The sequence below is a fragment of the Rhinatrema bivittatum genome, chromosome 8 (genome assembly GCF_901001135.1).
Source record: "Rhinatrema bivittatum chromosome 8, aRhiBiv1.1, whole genome shotgun sequence".
NCBI lineage: Eukaryota > Metazoa > Chordata > Amphibia > Gymnophiona > Rhinatrematidae > Rhinatrema > Rhinatrema bivittatum.
This window is the reverse complement of record NC_042622.1, coordinates 90,966,259-90,990,482: the sequence shown is the minus strand read 5'-3', so window position 1 is coordinate 90,990,482 and position 24,224 is coordinate 90,966,259. Positions and strand designations below refer to the sequence as shown.

Sequence of the window (24,224 nt, the reverse complement as noted above, 5' to 3'; positions counted from 1 at the left end):
CTGGAAGCAGCCCTTCTTTCAAGCAGCCCTGTGGTTACAGTCTGAGCCAGAAAGGCCCATCCTTGGTGGCCAGCACAGCTTGCCCCTGGTGACTTGTATCCATTATCCTATGAGAGGGTTAGCCACACACACTGCAGGAAATGGACGTCACAGGCTCAGTGCAGTGAGTTTAGAAACAGGATTACATGCACACACACATGGCTGCCTACTCTCTCCTCATGCAGAGCAGAAGATGAGATTGACATAATTGGCATCACAGAGACTTGGTGGAAGGAGGGTAACCAATGGGTCAGTGCTATATCAGGGTACAAATTATATCGCAATGATAGGGAGGATCAACTTGGTGGGGGTGTGGCACTTTATGTCGGGGAGGGTATAGAGTCCAACAGGATAAAGATCATACAAGAGACCAAATGCTCAGTAGAATCTATATGGGTAGAAATCCCATGTGTGTTGGGTAAGAGTATAATCATAGGAGTTTACTACCATCCACCTAGACAAAATGGTCAGACAGATGATGAAATGCTAAGAGAAATCAGGGAAGCAAACCAATTTGGCAGTGCAATAATAATGGGAGAATTCAATTACCCGAATATTGACTGGGTAAATGTAACATCAGGACTTGCTAGAGACATAAAGTTCCTGGATGTAATAAATGACTGCTTCATGGAGCAATTGGTTCAGGAACCAACAAGAGAAGGAGCTCTTTTAGATTTAATTCTTAGTGGAATGCAGGATTTGGTGAGAGAGGTAATGGTGGAGGGGCCACTTGGCAACAGTGATCATAACATGATCAAATTTAAACTAATAACTGGAAGGGGGATAATAATTATCATATTTTTCGCTCCATAAGACAAACTTCTTTTCCCCCAAAAGAGGGGGGAAAATGTATGTGTGTCTTATGGAGCGAACATAAAAAAAACTAAAAATCTAACAAAACCCCGCCACCCTCCTGACTCCCCCAAAACCTGCCAACTTAATTTACTACAACACCCCACCCTCCTGACCCCCCCCCCCCAAAACCTGCCAAAAGTCCCTGGTGGTCCAGCGGGGGTCCAGGAGCGGTCCGGAAGCTGCCAGTAATCAAAATGGTGCCGACGACCCTTTGCCCTTACTGTGTCACTGGGGCCAACCAATGGCAGCAGTAGCCCCTGTGACAAAGTAAGGGCAAAGGGCCGTCGGCGCCATTTTGATTACTGGCAGCCAATGGCCCAAGTCCAAGAGATCGCTCCCGGACTGCTCCTCGACCCCCGCTGGACCACCAGGGACTTTTGGCAAGTCTTGGGGAGGGGGTAAGGAGGGTGGGGGTTGTTAATTAATTTGGCAGGTCTTGGGGGGGTCAGGAGGGTGAGGTTGTTAATTAATTTAAAGGGTTGGGATGGGGTTTTTTTGGGGGGGGGGGTTCCCAGAGAAAGATAAAAGTTTTCTGATCTGGGGAGTGGACCAAAATGGCCCTCCCCAGACCCTAAAACAAAATGGGGAGAAAAAAAATGTTATGCCCTCCCCGAATTTGCTCCATAAGACACACAGATGCCCAGGGACAGAGCTGGTTTAGCACAAATTTTTTTTTTTAATTTTCCCCCTCTGAATCCTAGGTGCGTCTTATGGTCAGGTGCATCTTATGGAGCAAAAAATATGGTAAATCTGCAGGTCTAACACTAAACTTTCAAAAGGGAAACTTTGATAAAATGAGGAAAATAGAAAAAAACTGAAAGGTACAGCTGCAAAGGTTAAAAGTGTTCAACGGGCATGGTCATTGTTTAAAAATACAGTTCTAGAGGCGCAGTCCATATGTATTCCACACATTAAGAAAGGTGGAAGGAAGGCAAAACGATTACCGTCATGGTTAAAAGGTGTGGTGAAAGAGGCTATTTTAGCCAAAAAAAATCCTTCAAAAATTGGAAGAAGGATCCATCTGAAGAAAATAGGATAAAACATAAGCATTGTCAAGTTAAGTGTAAAACATTGATAAGACAGGCGAAGAGAGAATTTGAATTGAAGTTGGCCATAGAGGCAAAAACTCATAATAAAAACTTTTAAAAATATATCCGAAGCAAGAAACCTGTGAGGGAGTCGGTTGGACCATTAGATGACAGAGGGATTAAAGGGGCTCTTAGGGAAGATAAGGCCATTGCAGAAAGACTAAATTAATTCTTTGCTTCCGTGTTTACTAATGAGGATGTTCGGGAGATACCAGTTCCGGAGATGGTTTTCAGGGGTGATGAGTCAGACGAACTGAACAAAATCACTGTGACCCTAGATGATGTAGTAGGCCAGATTGACAAACTAAAGAGTAGCAAATCACCTGGACCAGATGGTATGCATCCTAGGGTACTGAAGGAACTAAAAAATGAAATTTCTGATCTATTAGTTAAAATTTGTAACCTATCATTAAAATCATCCATTGTACCTGAAGACTGGAGGGTGGCCAATGTAACCCCAATATTTAAAAAAGGCTCCAGGGGTGATCCGGGTAACTATACACCAGTGAGCCTGACTTCAGTGCCGGGAAAAATAGTGGAAACTATTCTCAAGATCAAAATCGTAGAGCATATAGAAAGACATGGTTTAATGGAACACAGTCAACATGGATTTACCCAAGGGAAGTCTTGCCTAACAAATCTGCTTCATTTTTTTGAAGGGGTTAATAAACATGTGGATAAAGGTGAACCGGTAGATGTAGTGTATTTGGATTTTCAGAAGGCGTCATGAGAGGCTTCTAAGAAAACTAAAAAGACATGGGATAGGAGGTGATGTCTTTTCGTGAATTACAAACTGGTTAAAAGACAGGAAACAGAGAGTAGGATTAAATGGTCAATTTTCTCAGTGGAATAGGGTAAACAGTGGAGTGCCTCAGGGATCTGTACTTGGACCGGTGCTTTTCAATATATATATATAAATGATCTGGAAAGGAATACGATGAGCAAGGTTATCAAATTTGCAGATGATAGAAAATTATTTAGAGTAGTTAAATCAGAAGCGGATTGTGATACATTACAGGAGGACCTTGCAAGACTGGAAGATTGGGCATCCAAATGGCAGATGAAATTTAATGTGGACAAGTGCAAGGTGTTGCATATAGGGAAAAATAACCTTTCCTGTAGTTACACGATGTTAGGTTCCATATTAGGAGCTACCACCCAGGAAAAAGATCTAGGCATCATAGTGGATAATACTTTAAAATCGGCGGCTCAGTGTGCTGCAGCAGTCAAAAAAGCAAACAGAATGTTAGGAATTATTAGGAAGGGAATGGTTAATAAAACGGAAAATGTCATAATGCCTCTGTATCGCTCCATGGTGAGACCGTACCTGGAATACTGTGTACAATTCTGGTTGTCGCATTTCTCAATCACATACTCACATGCTCCCTCACCTAAACCAGCTCTCAATCACACACAGACACACATGCGCTCTCTTTCTCTCACTTTCACACATGCTCTCAATTACACACAGACACACATGCTCTTAATCATACATACACATGATCTCTCTCACACAAAGGATCTCAATCACACACATATACTCTTTGACACAAACAGGTTTTCAATCACAAACTTACACATATAGGTTCTCAGTCATACACTTCCATTCATGCTCTCTCTCTCACGTGCAGGTTCTCAATCACACACATACTCTCTTTCACATATATAGGTTCTCAATCATTCATATTCATGCTATCTCACTCACACACACACATATGCTCACACAGGATCTCAAACATATATGCTTGCTCATTCACTCACTCTCCCCCCCTCCCCCGAACTAGCGGCAGCCACAGCCTCCTCCCAACTCTAAAGGCAGCAGCAACCTCCTTCATTTTCAGCCCTTGTGGAGAAAGGAGTCCCATAGGCCACGAGGGTTGACGTTCCTCATTTTTCTCCGAGCTGCACTGATCATTCTTCAGGCCCCGCCTCTCTTCAGTTCTTCGGGCCGATGCTGACCACACTGGCATGGCCTCTTCTTCCCACGCATGCACCTTCTGCTTACCACTTCCTCTTCTGGGCCGCGGGGGGCGGGAAGAAGAGAGCATGCCAGTGCCCCTGACTCCAGCTGTCCTGCAGCGTTCCGCCCGGGCTATCAGCATTTTAAGTCCGGGCGGAGGACCTATTTTGCTTGAGTAGAGGGAGCTGCTGGGTTAAGGGGGGACCGGGTAGTGTGGGGACACACCTGTGTGTTCTTGGCAACACACTGGTTGAGAACCACTGCTCTAATGAATAGCATATTAAGGCACTGGAATTTCATGCATTAAAAATGCACATTAACACACTTTTTTCATTGCAAAATATTTTATCTACAGCTCTGAAGGTATAGATACAGTTTTGGTAGTAAGCCACTGCTGGAAGCCAGTGTGAGCCAAAATATGTGCTGTTTCAGGTCCCACCCCACACCAACGAAAGCACTCGCCCTCCAGTGCCACCAATGTAGCATTTCAAGTCCCTCTTCCCTCCCTCCCCAAGCAGCTGAATGTCCGTTTTCCGGTGCTGCCAATGTGGCATTTGAATTCGGCCCTGCCCGTTGGAAGCACTTCCAGGCAGGCTTCCCGGCCCCGCACAAAAGCAGACGTGCAGTGCTGCAGAGCAGGGAAGCCTCAGCAAGCACGCTGCTAAAGGAGAGGGGACAAGTCTGGAAGCACCACTGGTGAAGAGAAACGCCGTTGCAGTGGGGGGGGGGGGGGGGTCGGGGAAAGAGAGAGGGATAAAGAGATTCTCATTGGGGGTGGGGAGAGGGGGGGACACATATGAGGCAGGGGAGGAGGGTAGAGATGGGGATGCTGCTGAGAGGGTGGGTGGGAGAATCTGCTTATTAATGTTTTACTGCAGTGCTTCCCAATCTTTTCAAGCACAAAGGAACACCTATATTAAAACAAAAATGTGAGGCACACCAGGGCAAGCAATGTGGAAATGGAAAGGACTCATATGGGCATATGGAAGCACTTAAAACCCCACCAATCTCTCTTCTAAATTTTAAATCACAGAGAGGGAGCAGTGATGCACATGAACTGATCACAATGGGCCAGTTCTACCTATATACAAGTGCAGGAGAAGGGAGAAATCGGTGTGATGTGGGCAGCCAGAGCTCCTCCATTGCTGCTGCTCCCAACACCTAGATAGAGTCAGATCCAGTACTCGGTGTGAATGCTCCCTGTCTCACTCAGCCTGGGGATAATAGGAAGGAGTCGGAGGAGGAAGATGAGGTGCTGCGTGCCCTGCGTGTGTGCGGAACAAAGCAGGGCCCAGCTATCCACACCCTGCATGCTGCCAATTAATAATCACCACATGCCATGGTTCATGCTGTAGCGAGGAGGAGGTAGCATACATGATTACGCTGGTGGCTCTTATTGCTGCGAGGTGCTGAGAGCAGAGCCGAGGTGCTGGTCTGGATATGAGCATCAGGCAGTGGTGACTTATCTGTGGCACACCTGCTCAGGTCTGAAAACATACTGGTTAGGAAACACTGTTTTACTGTTTGGCTTCTGTCCGCCAAAATAAACTGTGAAATTTACCCCCAAAATGTCATTTTTTTACACTGCTTTTTCTCCTGGGTTGGTTTTTTTTTTTTTTTTTGGTCATAGTAAACCCTGATAAATTCCTGGGAACCCCCCTCCACCCCTGAAAATGAAGATCCCCATCAATAGTATACGAAGAAGGCCCCAATGGTGGAGGCTGGTGTTAAATCTGCATTGATGTACTGCAGATCAGACACTAGGGGGAGGGCATGATCTGTTTCTAAACTGCATTGTGCAAGCTGTATGACATACATGCGCAGATATATTGGATATGTGGTTGTTACCATGTGAATAATATATGCACATATTCTAAGGTTGTTTGGAGACTCTTGTCACAGAAAAGTTGTTTATACACCAAATCATCTTTGTTGCTCTTCATGTACGAGGAAGCTGATTTAGGTAGTGAAGCTAAATTCACGGAGAGATAGGAAGAGCTGTATATTGCCACAGCTACTTCCTGTATACATTTCTGAACTTAGTTAATTCTGGTTTGGGCTTTTGCTCTCAGCCCAATTCAGTTAAAAGTGCAGGAGATGACCTTCAGCCAAGTTAGAAATGAGAGGAGTGAAGGGAGATTTGCTAGAGGTGCATAAAATCCAGGAAGATATAAAGAAGGGAGATTTGCTAGAGGTGCATAAAATCCAGGAAGATATAAAGAAAATAAACAGAGAACTATTATTCACTGTGCTAATAATGCAAGAACTAAGGGGCACCCAATTAAACTATCAGGTGGGTGACAGCTGTCAGTTCCCCCACCTGGGTGGAACAGTGGCAAACAAAAGGAAGCATTTCTCCACTCAATGCAGACTGAACTTATGAGACTCATTGCCAAGAGAAGTGGAGAGAGCATGTACAATTGCTATTTCACATTTTGTTTTGACCTGATAGAGGGAGTGCATCTTCTGAAAGTTAATCCAGGAAGAGGGTAATTTTCAAAACAATGTTTATGTGCCGAAAGAAAAATTAACAAAAAATATATTCTAACTAGGATATCAGCCCATCTTCAGTGCACCCCCTACGCCATGACTTCTAGAAAACAGAACGGTGTGTCAGTAGATGGAAGAAAGAATGGGCAGAAAGATAGACAACTGTACACTTGTCCTATTTCTTCCTCATTTCTCCTAAGCAGCTGCTGCTTGCAATGGGCTGAGAAAGGTGGCTGGACTAAGGAGGGCTTTGGCCTGGCCCCACTATCACAGTTCTTACATAGAAACAAAGAAATGACGGCAGAAAAGGACCAAAAGGTCCATCCAGACTGCCCAGTAAGCTTATGGTAATATCTGCTGCGCCATGTAGGTTACCCATGCTTATCAGTTTCCCACACTGTATAAGTCAGGGCCCTCATTGGTTGCTGTTGAATCCAATTCCCTGTTATGCTTTGCTGTTGAAGTAGAAAGCAATGTTTGAATTTCATCAACACTATCAAGGCTTATTGGTTAAGGGTAATAACTGCCGCCTCAACAAGTTACCCCCATACTTGTTTCCCCAGACCATAAAAGTCGCGGCCCTCGTTGGTCACTGTATGAATCCAAATCCCCTTTTCCCCCTGAGGTTGAAGCAGAGAGCAAAGATGGAGTTGCATCACCAGTATCAAGGTTTATTGGTTACTTCATGCACTCTTTTCTTCATTTCCATCCTTTAGCCTTTAGGGATCCACAATATTTATCCCATGCAGTTTTGAATTCTTTCACTGTTTTGGTTTTCACCACCTCCTCCAGAAGGGCACTCCAGGCATCCACCACCCTCTCCATGAAGAAATATTTTCTGACATTGGTTCTGAGACGTCTTCCCTGGAGTTTCATTTCGTGAACCATAGTTCTACTGATTTATTTCCAGTGGAAAGGTTTGACATTTGTACATCATTAAAACCTTTCAGGTCTGTATCATATCACCCCTGTGCCTCCTCTCCCCCCAGGATGTACATATTCATATACTTCAGTCTCTCCCCATAGGTTTTCTGATACTGACCCCACAGTATTTTGGTAGCTCTTCTCTAGACCACCTCCATCCTGTCTCTATCCCTTTTGAGATAAAGGCTCCAGAACTGAACACAGTACTCCAAGTGAGGCCTCACCAAGGACCTGTACAAAGGCATCACCACCTCCATTTTCTTACTGGTTATTCCTCTTTCTATGTAGCCCAGCATTCTTCTGGCTTTAGCTACCACCTTGTCTCATTGCTTCGCCATATTCAGATTATTAGACACTATCACACCAAGGACCCTCTTCCAGTCCGTGCACATTAGTCTTTCACCGCCCATCACATAAAGCTCTTTTGGATTGCCACACCCCAGATGCATGACTCTTCACTTTTTAGCATTGAATCCCATCTGCCAAATCTTTGACCACTCTTTAGGTTTTCTTAAATCACTTTTCATTCTCTCTACTCCTTCAGGCATGTCCACTCTGTTGCAGATCTTAGTATCATCGGCAAATAGACAAACTTTATCTTCTATCCCTTCCGCCAGGTCGCTCACAAAGATATTGAATGGAATCGGTCCCAAAACCGATCCCTGTGGCACTCCACTTATCACCATTCTTTCTTCAGCGTAAGTTCTATTTATCATTACAAGCTGCCTCCTGTCAATTAACCAGTTTGCAATCCACTCTACTACCATGGCCCACTCCCAAGCTTCTCATTTTGTTCATGAGTCTTCTGTGTGGGACCGTATCAAAAGCTTTACTAAAAACCAAGTAAACCACATCGAACTGAAAATTTTCTGTACTCCATTATAAGCCCATTGTTCATCATATGGGCTAAGTAGTTAGAAAGCATTTGGGAAAAATATGCTCCTCTCCTTCTTTCAGTCCTCTTGTATTCCCTGCTTTCCCACCACTCCTCTTCTCTTGCATGTCATCTCCCTCGTTCTCTCTCCTTTACCTTCTGTCCTTATAATTACAGGTCAACCCTATACAATTCCTGGCAATCTGAGATCAGGCTGTAGCTATTCAAAGGATTTGGGAGTAAGGAGTAGTCTTCTGGTTAAAACATAAGGCTGTGAGTCAGAAGCAGCCATAAGACATGTGTTTCAGACTTCTTCAGCTGCCACTAAATACTGTGTGGGACCTCTGGCTCTGCTCCACCTAGGGCAAGTCACTTTATCTCCTTGGGACCCCATTGCAAACAAGGTGTTTAATCTTGCTTTCCCTCTATAAAGCCCTACTGAGTCTCTTCTAAGAAGAATGTACCTTCAGTGTAGGTAGAGAAGTTAATACCAAGTGCTTTCCGGCTCTTCTACTTGGGCTGCTGTATTGGTTGCTTCCTGTTTTTAGGGAGAAATATTTAGAGATGGGGTGGATTTTTACTTCAGTTTACCTTTTCTCTATTTTAGTAATTTCTTTTTGAAAGTAGGAAATACTTTTGTCTTCAGTTATTCAGTTGTAGGGAAGGAAGTTTCCATTTACTGTTTATTTTTTTCTTAGAGGACAAAGTTGAAGTTTCCAGTGGGGACTACCTCCCAGAGAGATCCATTGACCCATCAGAGGTAAAGCAAGAAGACTGGATATCCTCCATTTCCTGGGAGGAGAGGAAGAGTAGGAAATAAGGAGAAGAGTGGCACCCCACTGGTGATTATCTACTGTATATATCATTCTGATATTCAAGGAGGAGAGAGGTACCCATCGGTGCCCATGGACTAAGTCATCAGAGGAGAGTGGAGTGTGGAGTGGTGTTTCAAGACATCAGATTCAAGGTATGGACACTTGGGGAAGTAATTTTGGACTAAACACCCACCAGTATTGCTACCAGTTAGACGAAGCTTCACAACTGCCCCAAATTGGGAGGGACAAAGCTGGATGGGACTATTAAGTGAAAGAAATTACAGAGTCACAGATTTATCTAATTTAAAGAAAACAATGGGTTTACTAAAGGAACCCGTATTGAATTATTGGGCTTCTTTACTTGCCATCAGCTCAGTAAAACTTACGTTGGAACTTGTCTCTAGACTCCAGCATGATTATTACTTTACTAAAATGGACTTGGGGAGTATTCCTCCTCTCCCCCACCCCCCATAGGGAATCCTGGAAGTAACTTGCCGTTCAAGAGCCATGAGAAGAAATGAGATTATAGGCTCTGGGTTTCTCAATAGTGTGCCTTTGGACTCCTCATCGAGGACTTCAGCCCAGGGGTTACGCCAGTTAACAAATTAAGATAAAACAGCTCTCTGATGGCTTAAACAGCTTGCTGCCTTCATTTGTAATGTACGTCAGCTTTAATAACCCTTAGGCAGAGAACAAATTGTTAAATGTGATCTGATACTGTAATAAGGGAGGGCTCGCAGAGCAAGGAAGACCTCTCAAGATACTTCATGGGCGGATAAACCATAAGCAGGAGCATGGAGGGAAAATACGAAACAAGGCTATAACCAAAAAGTATTTAGGGCACAAACTTTTAACATTTTATCTGCGATGTTTGCAAGACTTGGCACTGTAATTATGTTTTCAGAAGCAGAAACGTATCACGTTAGGTCAGGAAAAACTGGAGGGGAGGGAGGAATACACATTATACAGGCTGCAGGTAAGTAAACCGAAGGTTTCATATGATCAATACATAACATTAAGCGAGCAGGTACCCTAATCATTCTGTATTAACGATAACAGCTGACGTTTCTGCCCCAGTCTGAGACCTTGCTCCGGGTCATGATCTGATGGAGAACAAAATGTCTATTATAATGGGGTACTAAACTCTTCCCCCCTCCCCATTACGTGGCAGAGCAGAGATTATATTACTGTTTATAGTACTGCAGTTATGGTGCCACGATGCCTTTGGTTGAGTTTCAGTGGTGACTTAGTCACAGCAGACATTAGCCTTTAGCGAAAGACCTTGGAACAGGGCTTGTGCTTCCATTCCACCTAGAGCACCAAAAATTTGGAGGCGACAAAATCCAACCAGCATGAGAACCAAAGGGTGAAAGCCAATACTGCCAAAGAAGGGAGTGCTGTGCTGGAGTTGTCAGATCCTACTCTTCCTTTTGTGCTTAGAAGAATATCACCTCCAATACTGTACCTTTCTCTTGGGTTTTTGCATCCTAAATGCATTGCTCTACATTTTTTAATATTAAATCTTAGCTGCTGGACCTTAGACCATTCATTGAGCTTCGCTAGATCCCTCCTCATGTTTTCCACACCTTCCTGGCTGTCCACCCTGTTCTGGATTTTGGTATCATCAGCAAAAAGACAAACCTTCTCCAACAATCCTTCAATTATGTTGCTCATAAAAATGTTGAAAAGTACTAGTCTAAGGACCGATCCCTGAGGCACACTGCTAGTAACATCACCCACCTCAGAGAAAATGCCATTTACTACTACCCTTTGTCACCTCCCACTCAGCCAGTTTCTAACTCAGTCAGTCATTCTAGGATCCATACCAAGGGTGCTCAATTTATTTATATCTTCTGTGCGGAATTGTGTCAAAGGTCTTGCTGAAATCCAAGTATACTACTTCTAGCACTCTCCTTTGATCCAACTCTCTGGTCACCCAATCAAAGAAATGAATCAGATTCGACTGACAAGATTTACCTCTGGTAAAGCCATGCTGCCTTGGATCTTGCAATCCATTGGATTCCAAAAATTTCACGATCCTGTGTTTTAGCAGTGATTCCATTAGTTTGCTCACCACAGAGGTCAGACTAACCGGTCTGAAGTTCCGAGCCTCCTCCTTACTTGCACTTTTATGATTAGGAACCACATCCGCCCGTCTCCAGTCCTCCAGGACTTCTCCCAGCTCTAAAGAAGCAATGAAAAGGTCAGCCAGTGGAGCTGCCAGGATATCTCTTAAGTTCCCTTAAAACCCTTGGCTGTATCCCATCCAGCCTCATTGTCTTATCTACTATAAGCTTAGTTAGCTCCTAAAGAATGCACTTTTCTGAAAATCGATTGAGGTTTACCTCACTTCCAGTCTTATTTGTGTTTGTTTTATGTGGTCTTGCTCCAGGCCCTTCCACAGTGAACACCAAACAGAAATTAGGTCATTTTGCTTTTTCCTCAGCAGTCTCTACATATTTCTCCTCTTCATCTTTGAGTCTCACAATGCCACTTTTGCACTTCCTTCTATCACTAATATATATATAAAAAAAGTCTTGTCCCCTTTTCTGTTTTACCATATTTGCTATTTTTCTTCTATTTGAATTTTCACATTCCTGACTACTTTCCTAGCTTCTCTTCATTTTTCGAGATATTGTCACCTGTCTTCCTCCTTCTGCGATCTCTTGTAGTTTATGAATATAACTTCTTCTCCCTTCCCTTTTCAGCTGCTTCTTTAGAAAACCATAACTGTCTCTTTTTCCTCTTCCCTTTAAGTTACTTTCATAACAAAAAGATTAGTTACCCTTATGACATCTCCTTTTAGTTCCCTTCCCTTCTACTTCTCCTAGATTTTCCCCATCCAGCTAACGTCTCTTTGAGGTAAGTTAGTTTTCCTGAAGACTAGGATCCTCGTCTTAGAATGAACCCTCATCTCTTGTGTCCTAATATTGAACCACAAAATCCGATGGTCACTGGATCCCAGATGATCATCCATTATCCCTGTTGGTAAGCACCAGTTCCAGTATCACTCCCTCCCATGTGGTTTCCATTTCCAGTTGACAGAAGAGTTCTCCTTGTAGATAATCCAGGATCCCCTGCCTCTAGAAGATACCGCAGTTGGGATGTCCCAATCCACATCTGGCAGATTGAAATCCCCTAGCAGCAGCACCTCCCCTTTCACAGCAATCCTCCAGTAAATCTCACTCTGTCTGTGATGGAGATCTGTATATTACACCAATATAAACAGATGTCACATACATAACATTGTACTATAGTAATGACGGCAAAAAAAAAAAAAGACCAAATGGTCCATCCAGTCTGCCCAGCAAGCTTCTTATGGTAGTAACTGCTGCTCTGTACAGTTTAACCCCCAAGCCTTATATTAAGGGTAGTAATATTAAAAATCAAACCCAAATTACTGCTAGCAACATTTTTACCTGAGTGAGCAGCCTTCCTGATAATTCAGACAATGCTGCTAGTTGAACATGCTTCGCTTTTGGACTTGGCCGTAGAAGCAGTTCTGTGCTTTTTCCATAATGTCTGCATATTGGTACCCTAGACTGTAAACGTTAGGGTACTGATACGACTGGTTGCCGTCTGAATCCAGTCCCCTTTTCTCCCCGCTCCCTCCACTGTCCATTCCCTCTTTCCAGATGAACCCACAGTGCCTCCTCCTTTCCTAGTAAGCCCAACAGTTCTGTTGCTTTAATATTGTTCTTTATATATAATGCCAAGCCTCCTCCTTTCCTTCTTATCCGGTCCTTCCTGAATAGACTGTAGCTGGATATAACTATACCTCAGTCATGATTTTCTGTGTCCCAGGTCGCCGTTAGAGTTACTATATCTAAATCAGCTTCTTCTATGACTGCCTCTAGATCTGGGACTTTAATTCCCCATACTATGAGCATTAATGCACATAGCTTTCCAAATATTGCCTTTTTCCCCATATTTCCCATTTCTATATGAGTATTTAATGCTTTACTTACCTTAGGGTTTTGTTCATCCATCCCCGATGATTCTAGTAGAAAGATCCATCAAGGCCAGCCAAGGCAGTTGCCGGACAAAACAACTCCTCAGGCAAGGGCATCTCCTTTCCCTTTCAAGCTCACAAACTGACTCCAAGGGATGGTGTGGCATCCAGCCACCCACTCACCACCCCACCCTAGCTTGGTACCCAGGGAAGTTAACCCTTCTTTTCCACTTCTGTAAAAAGTCAGGCAGTCACAGTGAGGAGAGGAGCTTCCTGCCTGCAGAGTTACAGTGTAAGGTGGCTGTGGACTTGAAGGCTCTGGGTGGTGCAGTGTGAGCTCTTGTGAGTTGGGAAGCGCCGCGCGCCTTATGTGTTTGAATAAGGTTGACTCTTTGTATGTGCATTAAGGGCCAAGTGTGTTCTAGCTCCTGGTTCTTTAGTCTTTTGATTGCATTCAGAAGTTCCAAGAGCTGATTTTGCAGGTTTTGCCTGCTGAGGTGTGGTTGCCCTTTGCGCTGTCTCTAGGAGTTATCAACTCTCCCTCTTTAGGAAAGGCACCTTCCCCCCACCCCCACCTTCTCCCCACCTTATTTGGCCAAAAGGTGTTCCCCTGACGCCAAAGCATCTCCATAGGAAACACAGACCCCCTTCTGCTTCGGAGCTTTGAAATATTCTGTGCGTTTGGTGTCAAAAGGCCCAAACTGCAGCTGGTGCTGTCAAATGTCTGGCAGTGTTACTGAGGGTATTTGGAGATAGTCGTTCCAGTTACTGCTACCCTTTCCAAAACATTGCTTGGAGCGCGTTATGCTATAAAGATTGGTCTGGTTTGCTGTAGTAATTTTAACTTTCGACCTGCCTCATGTCTTGCAGGTGGTTAATGGGGAGGAGGTCGAATGACAGCCGGGACCGTGGTCATCACAGGTGGAATATTAGCGACTGTTATTCTGCTCTGCATCATAGCGGTACTTTGCTACTGTAGACTTCAGGTATGCTGTAGTCCACATTGTGCATGGGAAATGAGAGAGAGAGCTGAAAAATTGTTGAACGGAGGAGGCTTAACCACAGGAACCATGGCAACAGGCCAGCTGCACTTTGTGGGTGAAAAGGCACAGGTGCAGAGTGGCCTACCTACCTAGTTCCAGGAGGGAGATATTTTACCCTGTCTTGGTTTTGAGCTTACAGCCCAATGCATCATGGTATTTATAGTCCCTGGTTCCACCCATCGAAATCAGCACTGCAAGTACCAGAGTGCATCAGGGTGGGGAGGATCAGAAACACAAGACTGGCCTAAAATCTCCCTTCTGAAAGTGGATAACTTGGGCATCTCTCCAGGCCGCAACAGATTTATACTTGTGACTGCCCTTGGGCATGTGGACAGCCGGTCCCTCCTCCAATGAAGTGGCCATGCAGGAGTGGCTACTGGACTCCTGTACTGTGGCTGCTTGTAGACACTTGTCTGTTCTGCCTATTGGGAAATCTGCCCCTGTCTACAAGTCAGAAAATGAATCTAATACAGGCATTATTAAAAGTGCTATTTTTGGTGGCTCTCCTAAATTCTGAAGATTTCTTCTCAAAGTTGCTGTACATGTTCCCTGCAGCACCATTTTTTATTTTTTTTTATTAAGCATGCCCCAAATGACCCTGTCTTGCGGTGGAAACCAGCAGCCACCCATGTTGTAATAGAGAAGAGTGCAGCAGTGATGCACGCCGCTGGGTGGGAGACATGGGGGTTGATGCCGGATTCCTGTGATGGGGATGCTATGTAGAAAAGCCATAACTTTTTCCTGGCAGTTTGCTCCATGTGCCAGTTGAAGCACTTGTTTGTCTGAAAGTTTCTAAATGTTCTTGAAATTTTTTTTTTTTTTTTTTTACAACTTTTGAAGCCGGCCAGTTTGATCCGTGAAAATGTCCCTTTTTTTCCCCCCCCCCCCTCCCTGTGTAAGAAATGGGTCTGTGAAAGCAGTGGTCACCAGCTTTTAGGTTGCTAATGTTCCCCCTGCATCCAGTGCTTCCCTGCATTTCATTCCCTTTTCTCTTTTTTCCTCCCCCAACTTCAGTATTACTGCTGCAAAAAGGAGGAGTCGGAAGAGGATGAGGAGGAGCCCGACTTTGCGGTGCATTCCCGTTTCCCCCTGGCCCACTGCAACCGGAACGCAGCGCTGAGCAATGGGCCCTCTCTGTATGCCTCGCCGTACGGCAAGAAGCACGCGCGCTGCCCCAGCTGCTCTCACCGCGAGCCTCCCTTCTTTGTGCACCAGCCAGAGGAGATGCGAAACGGGGGCGAGCTCATCGGCTACAAGGCCATCAGCCAGGAGGAGCTCGAGCTGCCGGTGAATCCCAACAGCTTGCAGGTGCTGAACCCCAACCGCCTGTCGGCCATGCGGGAGGCCTTCTCTCGCAGCCGCAGCATAAGCACGGACGTCTGAGCCACATCCAAGACTGCTTCAGCCCCCTTCCCACACACACACAGACACTCACACACACACACACACACACACACACCTTTTATTTAGCAGGGAACAAAAGCAAATTCTTCAAGTGTTAAAAAGTTCTGAATGTATTTATACGTTAAATAGGTAGAGATTTAATATAGTCGGATATTCTTTATTTGAAAGGATCCTGTACAATGTGTGCGGCTGCAGTGGATGTCAGAACACTGGGTGGGGGGGGGGGGGAAGAAAAAGCTCTTTTTATACAAATGCTGAAAGCGAGGTTTTGATACTGTGCATTCTTTTATATGCAGAATAAGGGGGTGATTCTGTTCCAGATCACAGGGTTTGGGGGGGGGGGGGGTCCATTTTTAGGTGTCCAGCGCAGGATGGAGACTGGTAGCAACCGGTGGCTGGTTTCACACTATTAGATCTGCGCTCTGGAGGGTCTCCTGTTCCTATTGTCAACAGCCAAAGCCCTCTTCTCTTCCTTGGCTAAGGCATCCATTGGGCCCATTACAAAAGGCTCGGCTCAGTATTTATCCCATTCCATATAAGTTATTTTGGGAAATGTTTTTGTTTGTTTTCCAGATATAGACACAAAATTAAAATAAATAAGCATATATATATATATATATAAGTTGGTTGCACATTTCAGAAAGAAAGGTTTAAGTTTCCTTCTTTGGAAAGAAGAGTTGCCTGTTAACTCAAGATGAATGATGTAATTGAAACTGAAGCTTTCAGCCTCGGAGGTATCCTGGAAGATTTCACTGTGCTAACAGGATAGGTAGTACTGCTCCTGGACCAAGGGCAAGACCAGTATCTTCCATTAGCTCTGCCTGCTTTCCTTCTCTAAATTGCCTGTACCTCACCCTCGCAGCACCTCCCCCTGCAAGAGCCACAGGTAACCGGGGGATGTCCGCTCCATCTGCCTCTCCTGTCACCTTGCAGTGCTGGGCTAGGCTAGGACCTCACTGAGCAAAGTCCAGATAGTTGTACAAGTCGCGGGGAAGAGTGGAGTCTTTCAGGTCTGGATGCCTTTTGCCAGCGTGGACGTTTATGCAAACCTCTTGCTTGTAGCTGTAGCTATTGCATCAATAATACCTTCACGTGTGTCAGTCCCATAAAAGGTGAAATGTTTGTGAGTTGCGGTCTCTTTTAATGGTTACAGTGCACGAGCTTTCCAGGCCACGGAGCGCCTTTCTTCAGCTGCGTCTGCAAGGGCCTGCATGGGCCGTGGATAGCTCATGGACTGGAACATATTTTCTCTGCGTAATAAAAGGAATTGTAACCTTCAAAGATTTCCCATTTCTTCCAGACCCACCAAGGCTGCTGGAATGCTTTGTAACCTTGTTGATGTTGGTCACCGCCAGAGGCATTCCTCCATTTGTAGGAGTCAGCAGTAACTGTGCTCCATGCCAAGAACAGCCTATGCTGGCACCCTTCCTAGACCCTTCTCTCTTCTTGGTGGGCGGGAGGGAGACAGGAGGCAAAGGGAGAATCAACATCCTGGGTCTCAGGTTGTTTATAAATGCTCAGTTGTGGTACGTCTGGATATTTTAATTTTTAACTTTTTTTAAATTTTTTGTAATTTTGTGGGAGGTAGTTCAGGTACAAGTCAACCGTGGTTTGTTGTGCCATTTCATGCACTTTTTTTTTTTTTTTTTTTTTTTAAATCGGTCTTAGCCAGTAATATCTTGATTACTTGGATGGGATGATGCATTGGGGGTGGTGTTGAGGGAGTTCTGTCATGCTGCTGTTTTTACAGACGTATAATTTGTGCAGTTCTATGAAAACCTTTAAAGCACTCTCTCTGGCTTTGGATTTTGCATTTCCTTGTGACAGTGTAATTAGTTCTGCCATTTCTGCTTTTCTGGGGTTTGTTTTATTGGGGTGCAGCGGGGCGGGGGGAGAGAGTGTTTCTTTTCTAGCATATATCTTTGAAATGAGCAACACTTTAATCTGTTTCATGTAAATGAACTTGCTGTAAATTGTTGAAGTGTTTTATAAGATTTCTGGACTCGCTGAGAAAAACAAAAAGCAAGCAAAAAAGAATAAATAAATAAAGGTTCTTTGCCCTTGTTTTCCAGCGTGATGTCTGGCTCTCACTAAGCGGGTTTTTAAGAACCTCTCGGTCTCATTTTTGGCATTCAGGCAGAGGTGAAATGCCTCGCCTTACCATGATTTTATGGTGTGGGTCACTTGATCTGGTTTGAATCCTGGGTTATACATCTTAACATACACTTCTGTCCAGACATTTATGCAATGTCCATGAAATTCCCTGACATCGAACTCGGAAGGTGTCTGCCTGCAAGATAACGGAATATTCTGTCATCTTGTATAGCTGAGTTCTGTGACCTCGGTCTGTAGTTTTCAGCACAGGAGGCTTTAACCATTCTACCTTTCCATTCCTGCTTTATTAAACTAGAAAGTGTACAAAAGCACAACTAGAGAGGTGTACACGTACATCTCTGTTCTTTCTACATTTGTGTGCACGCATTTAAGTAGAAACACTGTGTAAAATGCTTTGATTATAGCAGTCGGGGGAAAATGTTTGAAACTGCTTCTGTTGGAAGAGCGCCCACTCCTATGTGCAAATCTTGCTTTTCAACGCTTTTACTATTGCATTTGAAACTTGCTGTGGATGCAGGATACGTGCGGTCACTTGCCCTTGCTTTTCCTGCAGGTAGGGAATTTTGCTGGAAAAGTGCATGCCAAGATTTGAAAATGCCCATCTGGGTGCAGACTTTTTCCCCTCCTGATCTAACCACACCCCTGGGCACAGCCCCTTCCATGCAGCTGGAGATAATGCACGCTGTGCAGCAAGCGAAAAGGGAGGGCCATCTTCCTACAGCTGCTTTGAAAATTGGGCTGTGAAGGGTCCCAGTTTCAAAGGGATCGAGCCAACTAAATCCAAGCCTCTGAAAATCAACTTGGTCTAGTGGCTAAATGTTAGCAGCCCGAGCTTTGCTAGGCAGCTAAATTCAGCTGGCCAAGATCTGGGCGGGATCAGGTGGTAGGGAAAGTAGCGCAGCTAGCACTGATTTTTAGTGGTTTCCTAACTTGCAGACCAAATCTAGGCACTACCCTGCGGTAGTCCTAAATCTGACTGGCCACTCTCCCCTACTCAGGGCTGTCAGACAAGAGAGGCTAATTTCTGAGGTCGGCACTGCTGATCTCCCCCCCTCACTCCCTGCTTGCTGAGAGAGAGAAAAAAAAAGTATCTACTGGGAAAATCCCCTCCCCCCCCCCCCTGTCCTCTTCAAAAAAGGAGCTCCCATTTTTGGGACAGGAGGGGATGAGGGGAAATGTGAATGCTCTAAAGTCAGTATTCAAACAAGTGAGAAGACAAGTACCATAAATATGACCATTTTATTAAAATACAGATATGAAAAGAAATCACAGCTAGAGGTGTAACATCCACTATCTGTACAGAAACATTAAAATAAGAGCCTCCACGTGGGGGGGTTGCGGTTCACTTATTATATACAATGTCCACAGTACATTATTTATTTATGACACTAAAGTTTGATTACATAATAAAATTCTCTGATAAAGTATACACCTACATATTACAAATTGCTTTAATACATTTTTCATACAGTTTGGGGAACTTGCTCTAAGAAATGGTGCAGTGCACACTCGCTGCAGAGCAGTAGATAAGTCACTTGGGGTATCCTCAGGAAATCCCTCTCCTGGTTGCAAAGAATGTATCTAGGCTAAGAAATCCAATTAAAGGACGAGCTAAACCTTTCCTCCTTATGCTGGGAAATCTGAGTGTTAGGAATATGATTTTAAAACAGTTTATTTTTTTTTTCTATATATTTTGATATGAACTGGACTAATGGTTATAAATTTGGGTGATGGCATAGCCTGGCTGTGCTTTTCATAAGTTGCAGTCCTTCTAGGGAGTCTGCGCACACTTTTTCACCACAACCTTTTGCACCAAATTGTGAAAGTGCACACCTACTTTCATTTTGAAAATTGCCATGGGTACAAATTGCCACTGACATTTTCTGCTGCTTTTTTTTGTGGGGGTATTCTCTCTCTCTCTCTTTCGTGGACAGCAACGTTTGAAAATGCAATCTGTGTGCATCGTTTTCTTCCTCTGACCTAAATACACTCACAGGACCACCTTCCCTTAACCTAGCTAGAAGTCTGTTCGCGGTGGAACCCGCATATGCCCTTTATGCCAGGATAAGAGTGGGTGATTTGCAGACAGCCCTTCTATCTGGGTAAATAAGTAACTTACCCGCATAAACTGCTTTTGAAATTGCCGTCTAAATCTATCCATCCAGGAACGAAAAATCCTGCTGGGAAAAGCGGCTGTCAAGCAAGGAAAAGCAGCTGTCAAGCAAGATGGCCATTGTTTCATCATGGACTTTTCATTGGCCATCTTGGAAAGGCAACAGAGAGAAAAATCCATTTAACACCAACCCATCCCCCAGGATTGCTGCAAATGAATAGTTCTGGGTTCACTCTGCCTTAAACTTCCAGTCTGGACTATTTGTGTATTGTTCAAAGCCTCTATCATCTTGGGAATTATCTGTCACACACACACAATTTTTATTTATGGAGCATTGAAGTTTATAGCTTTTAAATGATACTTGTTTTTTTATGAGAGCTGCTGTAACTGCAGATCCTTTAAACAATCTTGTAAGTGAAAATATTTGAAAGTTATACATCCCTCGTGGGCACCCAGCCATGCTAGGCACATGCTGCAGTAGCATGAATTTTGATGGAATCTCTCTTACACATATACATTGTCTAGGCCAGAGGAAAAATAAATGTGCATTTTCTTTAACTTATTTATGCCTGGCCAGAAGGCAGCCTACCCTTACTTCCTTCAATGGCACAAGGATAGGAGTAGGTCTTCTGTTTGCACTAGGAATGTGTGGTCCTGCACGACCTGCAGCATGCTTTGCTGTAATACCAGTGGCTGCAGAGATTCACCTTGATTGCCAGTGCACAGTTAGTACCAGGCTGGTCCTGACAGCTGTCATCTAGAGATGAGAAAATGGAGATGGACAGTCAGCTGCCAGAAGATAGAGTGTCTGCCTTCTGTAAATACGAACCGATAAAGGTGCCGTCTCTGTGGGATTGTCTCACTTCTGAGCACTTAGTTTTTTCTGAACCCTGTAGATATAGTAACCTTGCATCATATCCTCCGCCATCAATCACTCTTACTCCACCCTCTTACAGTGGTCATGGACGTATACACACATTGGACTCTTCACTTTCCTCTCCCTTAATCTGCACAAAGCTCTACAATTCGAGTGGTCCCATTCTCAAGAGCCCTGGTCCTGGCCCTTCTCACCTGGTGGCTCGGTGGGGCAGGGTGGCAGGTCACAGGTCTGTTTGTTCACAGGCTTCACCAGTGGGTCACAGCCACGCACAATATCACTTCCCTGGTAGCATTTCACATCACGCATCCTCATGCCAACACCACAGGTTTTAGTACACTGGGAAACATAACTTGTGTTAGAAGAACAGGAGAGGTCAAACTGTATATATACATGCACATGACTGAATTAGCCCCCATAGGTCACATGATATGCAAACAGAGCCTCCTTAAACCCTTTGCTACTTCAAGTGAGAGTTTTGACCATTTACAAAATGCTTTACAAGTGATGCAGATTAGCACAAGGTCGTGTGTAGCTTAGAACAGGTCCAGATTAGCCCAGAGGATAATTATGTGCTGAGAAGGGGTCAGGAGGCAAAGTATAAAAAATGAGGTACTTGTTTTTTTTCATGGGGGGGAGGTTTGTGTCGCTTTTATTATTGGACAAGCTTTAGAAATTTTGAAGGACTAGCATTCCACTCCTTAGAACACTCCTACAGAGAGGTTTGTCCTAGTATTGCTGTTACTCTACAATTATTCCACATGTCATCCTAAGCAAACTGAAAAGTTGCCTTCATCTCTGCATGGAGCTCTGCCTGTCTCAGCAGGATGTGCAGCCTGCCAAGGCCATGAAGGCACCCAGTGGCTCCCTTGGCACAGATTATCAAATTTAAATCTGCTTCTGTCCATTCTGCAATAATGGCAGCACGGGAGATCCACAGCAGGTTGTGCTGTGTCAAATCCATTAAAACATTGTGTGCATTCCGCTCCATGTCTTTCCCCTAAGGTCACTTGATATGTCACTTGTCCTATCCTCCATGCCAAGCAGAGCTAGGGCTGGGGGATTACAGTAAAAAGAGAATGAAGCAAATTCTCATTGTTTGCTACAACAGAATAAGGATGCCATTTGGCTGCATTTTATTCTTACTCCAATTCCTAATGAAGGCTAAGCAAAACGTGAGGGCTAAAATGGTGTCTAGGGATGGCAACCATCATCCAGGTTCAACATGCTTCCCATGACGTAGAAAAACATTAGTGAGACCGTTGGATTCCAAGACAATCTCACCATATGCAGATATTTTTGTTTTCACCCTCACCCATAGCTTTGTGTCTACCTTGTGTTGTTCAGGGTGACTCTGCATGTGGTTTAGTTGGAACAGAGATTCCACCCCCTCCCCCTCACCTCGGACCACGGGGTTGTATACCACTTAAAACAAGGCCGCTCGAAGCAGGTGTTCTCTTCCATGGCCTTAGTGATGGCATCGCAGTCTGCGGGATTCCGAGTCTTCACTTTCCCATTTGCAATCTCGACGCACAGGACAATCCTCCTCTTCACGCCCCTGCCACACGTGGTGTTGCACTGTAAAAGAGAAATGAGCTCATGCTGAACCTCAGCAGGGATGACCGAGTTCTTACTTGACCAATCACAGCACAGGATATATTTTAGCCAATGGCTTCCTGAATGAAGATGAAGTTTTGTCGTGTTTTGAAACACCATTAACAGAATCAGCAATACGATACAGCACAGCCCTCCCCTCTAGTACTGTGCACCATGAAAAGGAAACAAGAACCTCTAGAAACAAATCAAAACAATACTCCATCTGAGGCCTGGGAATCCTAAGTTGCTCTTTTATGCATCTTTTGAGCTGAGAAGCAGAGCTATAGAAGGGAGATCAAAAACTTGTTGGCTTGCTTTATCAAGTCTACTTAGTTGGCCAAACACCTGATCCACTAAAGCTTTACTTTTTAAAATGAGGAAAATGCTATTTAACTTCGCAATAAATAAACAGACGAGAGAAAGTTGGCATATTGCCCTCTCATGTGGATCTGTGGTTTTCTCCCTTTGAGGACAATTTTTAAAGAATTTACCCCGATAACTAAGCAGTTACAGGGACAAATTCCCTAGTTTGAAAAATGCTCCCCCTTCAGCCTACACACTTATTTACCACAGTAAAAAGATGATGGGGGGAGAAGGTAAAGCATGCACGAGATTTCATCCTTAAAGCAGATGCAAAGCGAGGGGCTACTTGTCGCTGACAAGCCCACATTTTCTGCTGATTCCCAAGGCGTTTCCCTTTAAAAATTAGCTGGCAGGCCCAATCTTCCCACAGCATTGTAAATTTACTCCCTTTACGTCTATCCCCTGCACGTCTGATTTCTGCCACCGTTTTGGCTCCTGTAGTCACCATTGGAAGACTGGCCCGGGTGTCCACTACGCTCTTTTGGGTGGCCCTCTCTTCAGCTTCATACCACGATGCGCTCGTTCTATGGAACATGCTTACCTTGGGTTCTTTATTGACGCCTGCTGGAATCTTGAATGTTTGTACCATCTCTCCCTTCTTTTTTGCATGTAGCTTGAGACTATTTTTTAAGCTCAAATACTAATTTATAAAAAGGCATCTGGCAATTGATCATGTATATTTTTGCACAGTACTTACTATTGGTCCAGTAAGTCTTACCCTTTCCCAGTCTTGTACCAGCCAGTGGGGAGGGCAGTTCTTGTCTCCACAAGGATGTATAGCAAGGGGCTTTGTTTCCAGGTTGCACTGAGATTCAGGCACCACACGGCCATCACTAGTCTTGCAGTACACATGCCTGATCATTTTGCCCTGCCCACAGCTTCCACTGCACTGGAATAAAATGAGTTACCAATGAGGGAGGAACCAGTAAGATACAGCACATGATCCTTATCTGAGGAATTTCAAAAAACCACAATAGGCAATAAAATAATGCAATAAAGCTATTACCAGAAACAGGTGCATTGTGGTCACTATGACTCCCCCCCACCCCCATTCACATTAGGGTTCCTTTGTCATTCAGCAGAACTGCTGTTAACTTGGGGGAAGGGCAGGGGCAGCTCAAGGCAATCTGCAGCCTGAGGCCGATGAGATGGCACTCCGCCTCCTGCTCCCCCCTACCCTGCACCCTAAGACACTCTCTCTCCCCACCCCCCACACATAAGCTCTTCCCCGGATTCTCTCATACACACACACACACACACACACACACGCTCACGCTCTCACTCTCACTGGCTCCCTCACATACACACACACACCCAGCAAGCTGCCATTCATTCTCACACCACTCTTCCCCCCCCGCCCCCCCCCCATTCCCCAGGCATGCACATAATCATTCTTACACACACATACACACACAGACCCCAGGCAGGCACCAGTTCTCTCTCACACACTCACACAGACCCCCAGGCAGGCACCAATTCATTTTCACACATGCACACACACTCAGGCAGACACCCATTCATTCACCCACCCACACCCAAGCAGTTATACTTACCCACACACAGGCTATCAAACACACACACACACACCCCCCCCCACACTGACACACACAGGCTCTCACCTTCCCCATCGACACACAAGCTCTCACCCTCCCACTGACACACACACACACACACATACACACACGGTCTCCCATACCCACACAGCCTCTCACCTAC

At 44.7% G+C, this 24,224-nt stretch overlaps 2 protein-coding genes across 3 annotated transcripts in view; one reads left to right on the top strand and one right to left on the bottom strand.

The window, feature by feature from the left end:
- FAM163B (family with sequence similarity 163 member B) overlaps positions 1-17,507 on the top strand; it is a 92,271-nt gene extending 74,764 nt beyond the window's left edge. Inside the window, exons 2-5 of one of the 2 annotated variants that reach the window (XM_029614254.1) lie at positions 8,929-9,197; positions 9,950-10,021; positions 13,868-13,983; positions 15,055-17,507. In XM_029614254.1, coding sequence (XP_029470114.1) covers positions 13,891-13,983; positions 15,055-15,423 — 462 coding nt within the window. In that variant the 5' untranslated portion in view covers positions 8,929-9,197; positions 9,950-10,021; positions 13,868-13,890 and the 3' untranslated portion in view covers positions 15,424-17,507. The remainder of the gene's footprint in view (positions 1-8,928; positions 9,198-9,949; positions 10,022-13,867; positions 13,984-15,054) is intronic. The other variant, XM_029614253.1, reaches the window with a different exon arrangement.
- Positions 17,508-18,779: 1,272 nt separating this feature from the next.
- Positions 18,780-24,224, bottom strand: part of ADAMTSL2 (ADAMTS like 2) — a 66,669-nt gene continuing 61,224 nt past the window's right edge. The window contains exons 16-19 of the mRNA XM_029611960.1: positions 23,227-23,397; positions 21,951-22,127; positions 20,744-20,888; positions 18,780-20,429 (exon numbers count right to left, since the gene is read on the bottom strand). Coding sequence (XP_029467820.1) covers positions 20,311-20,429; positions 20,744-20,888; positions 21,951-22,127; positions 23,227-23,397 — 612 coding nt within the window. The 3' untranslated portion in view covers positions 18,780-20,310. The remainder of the gene's footprint in view (positions 20,430-20,743; positions 20,889-21,950; positions 22,128-23,226; positions 23,398-24,224) is intronic.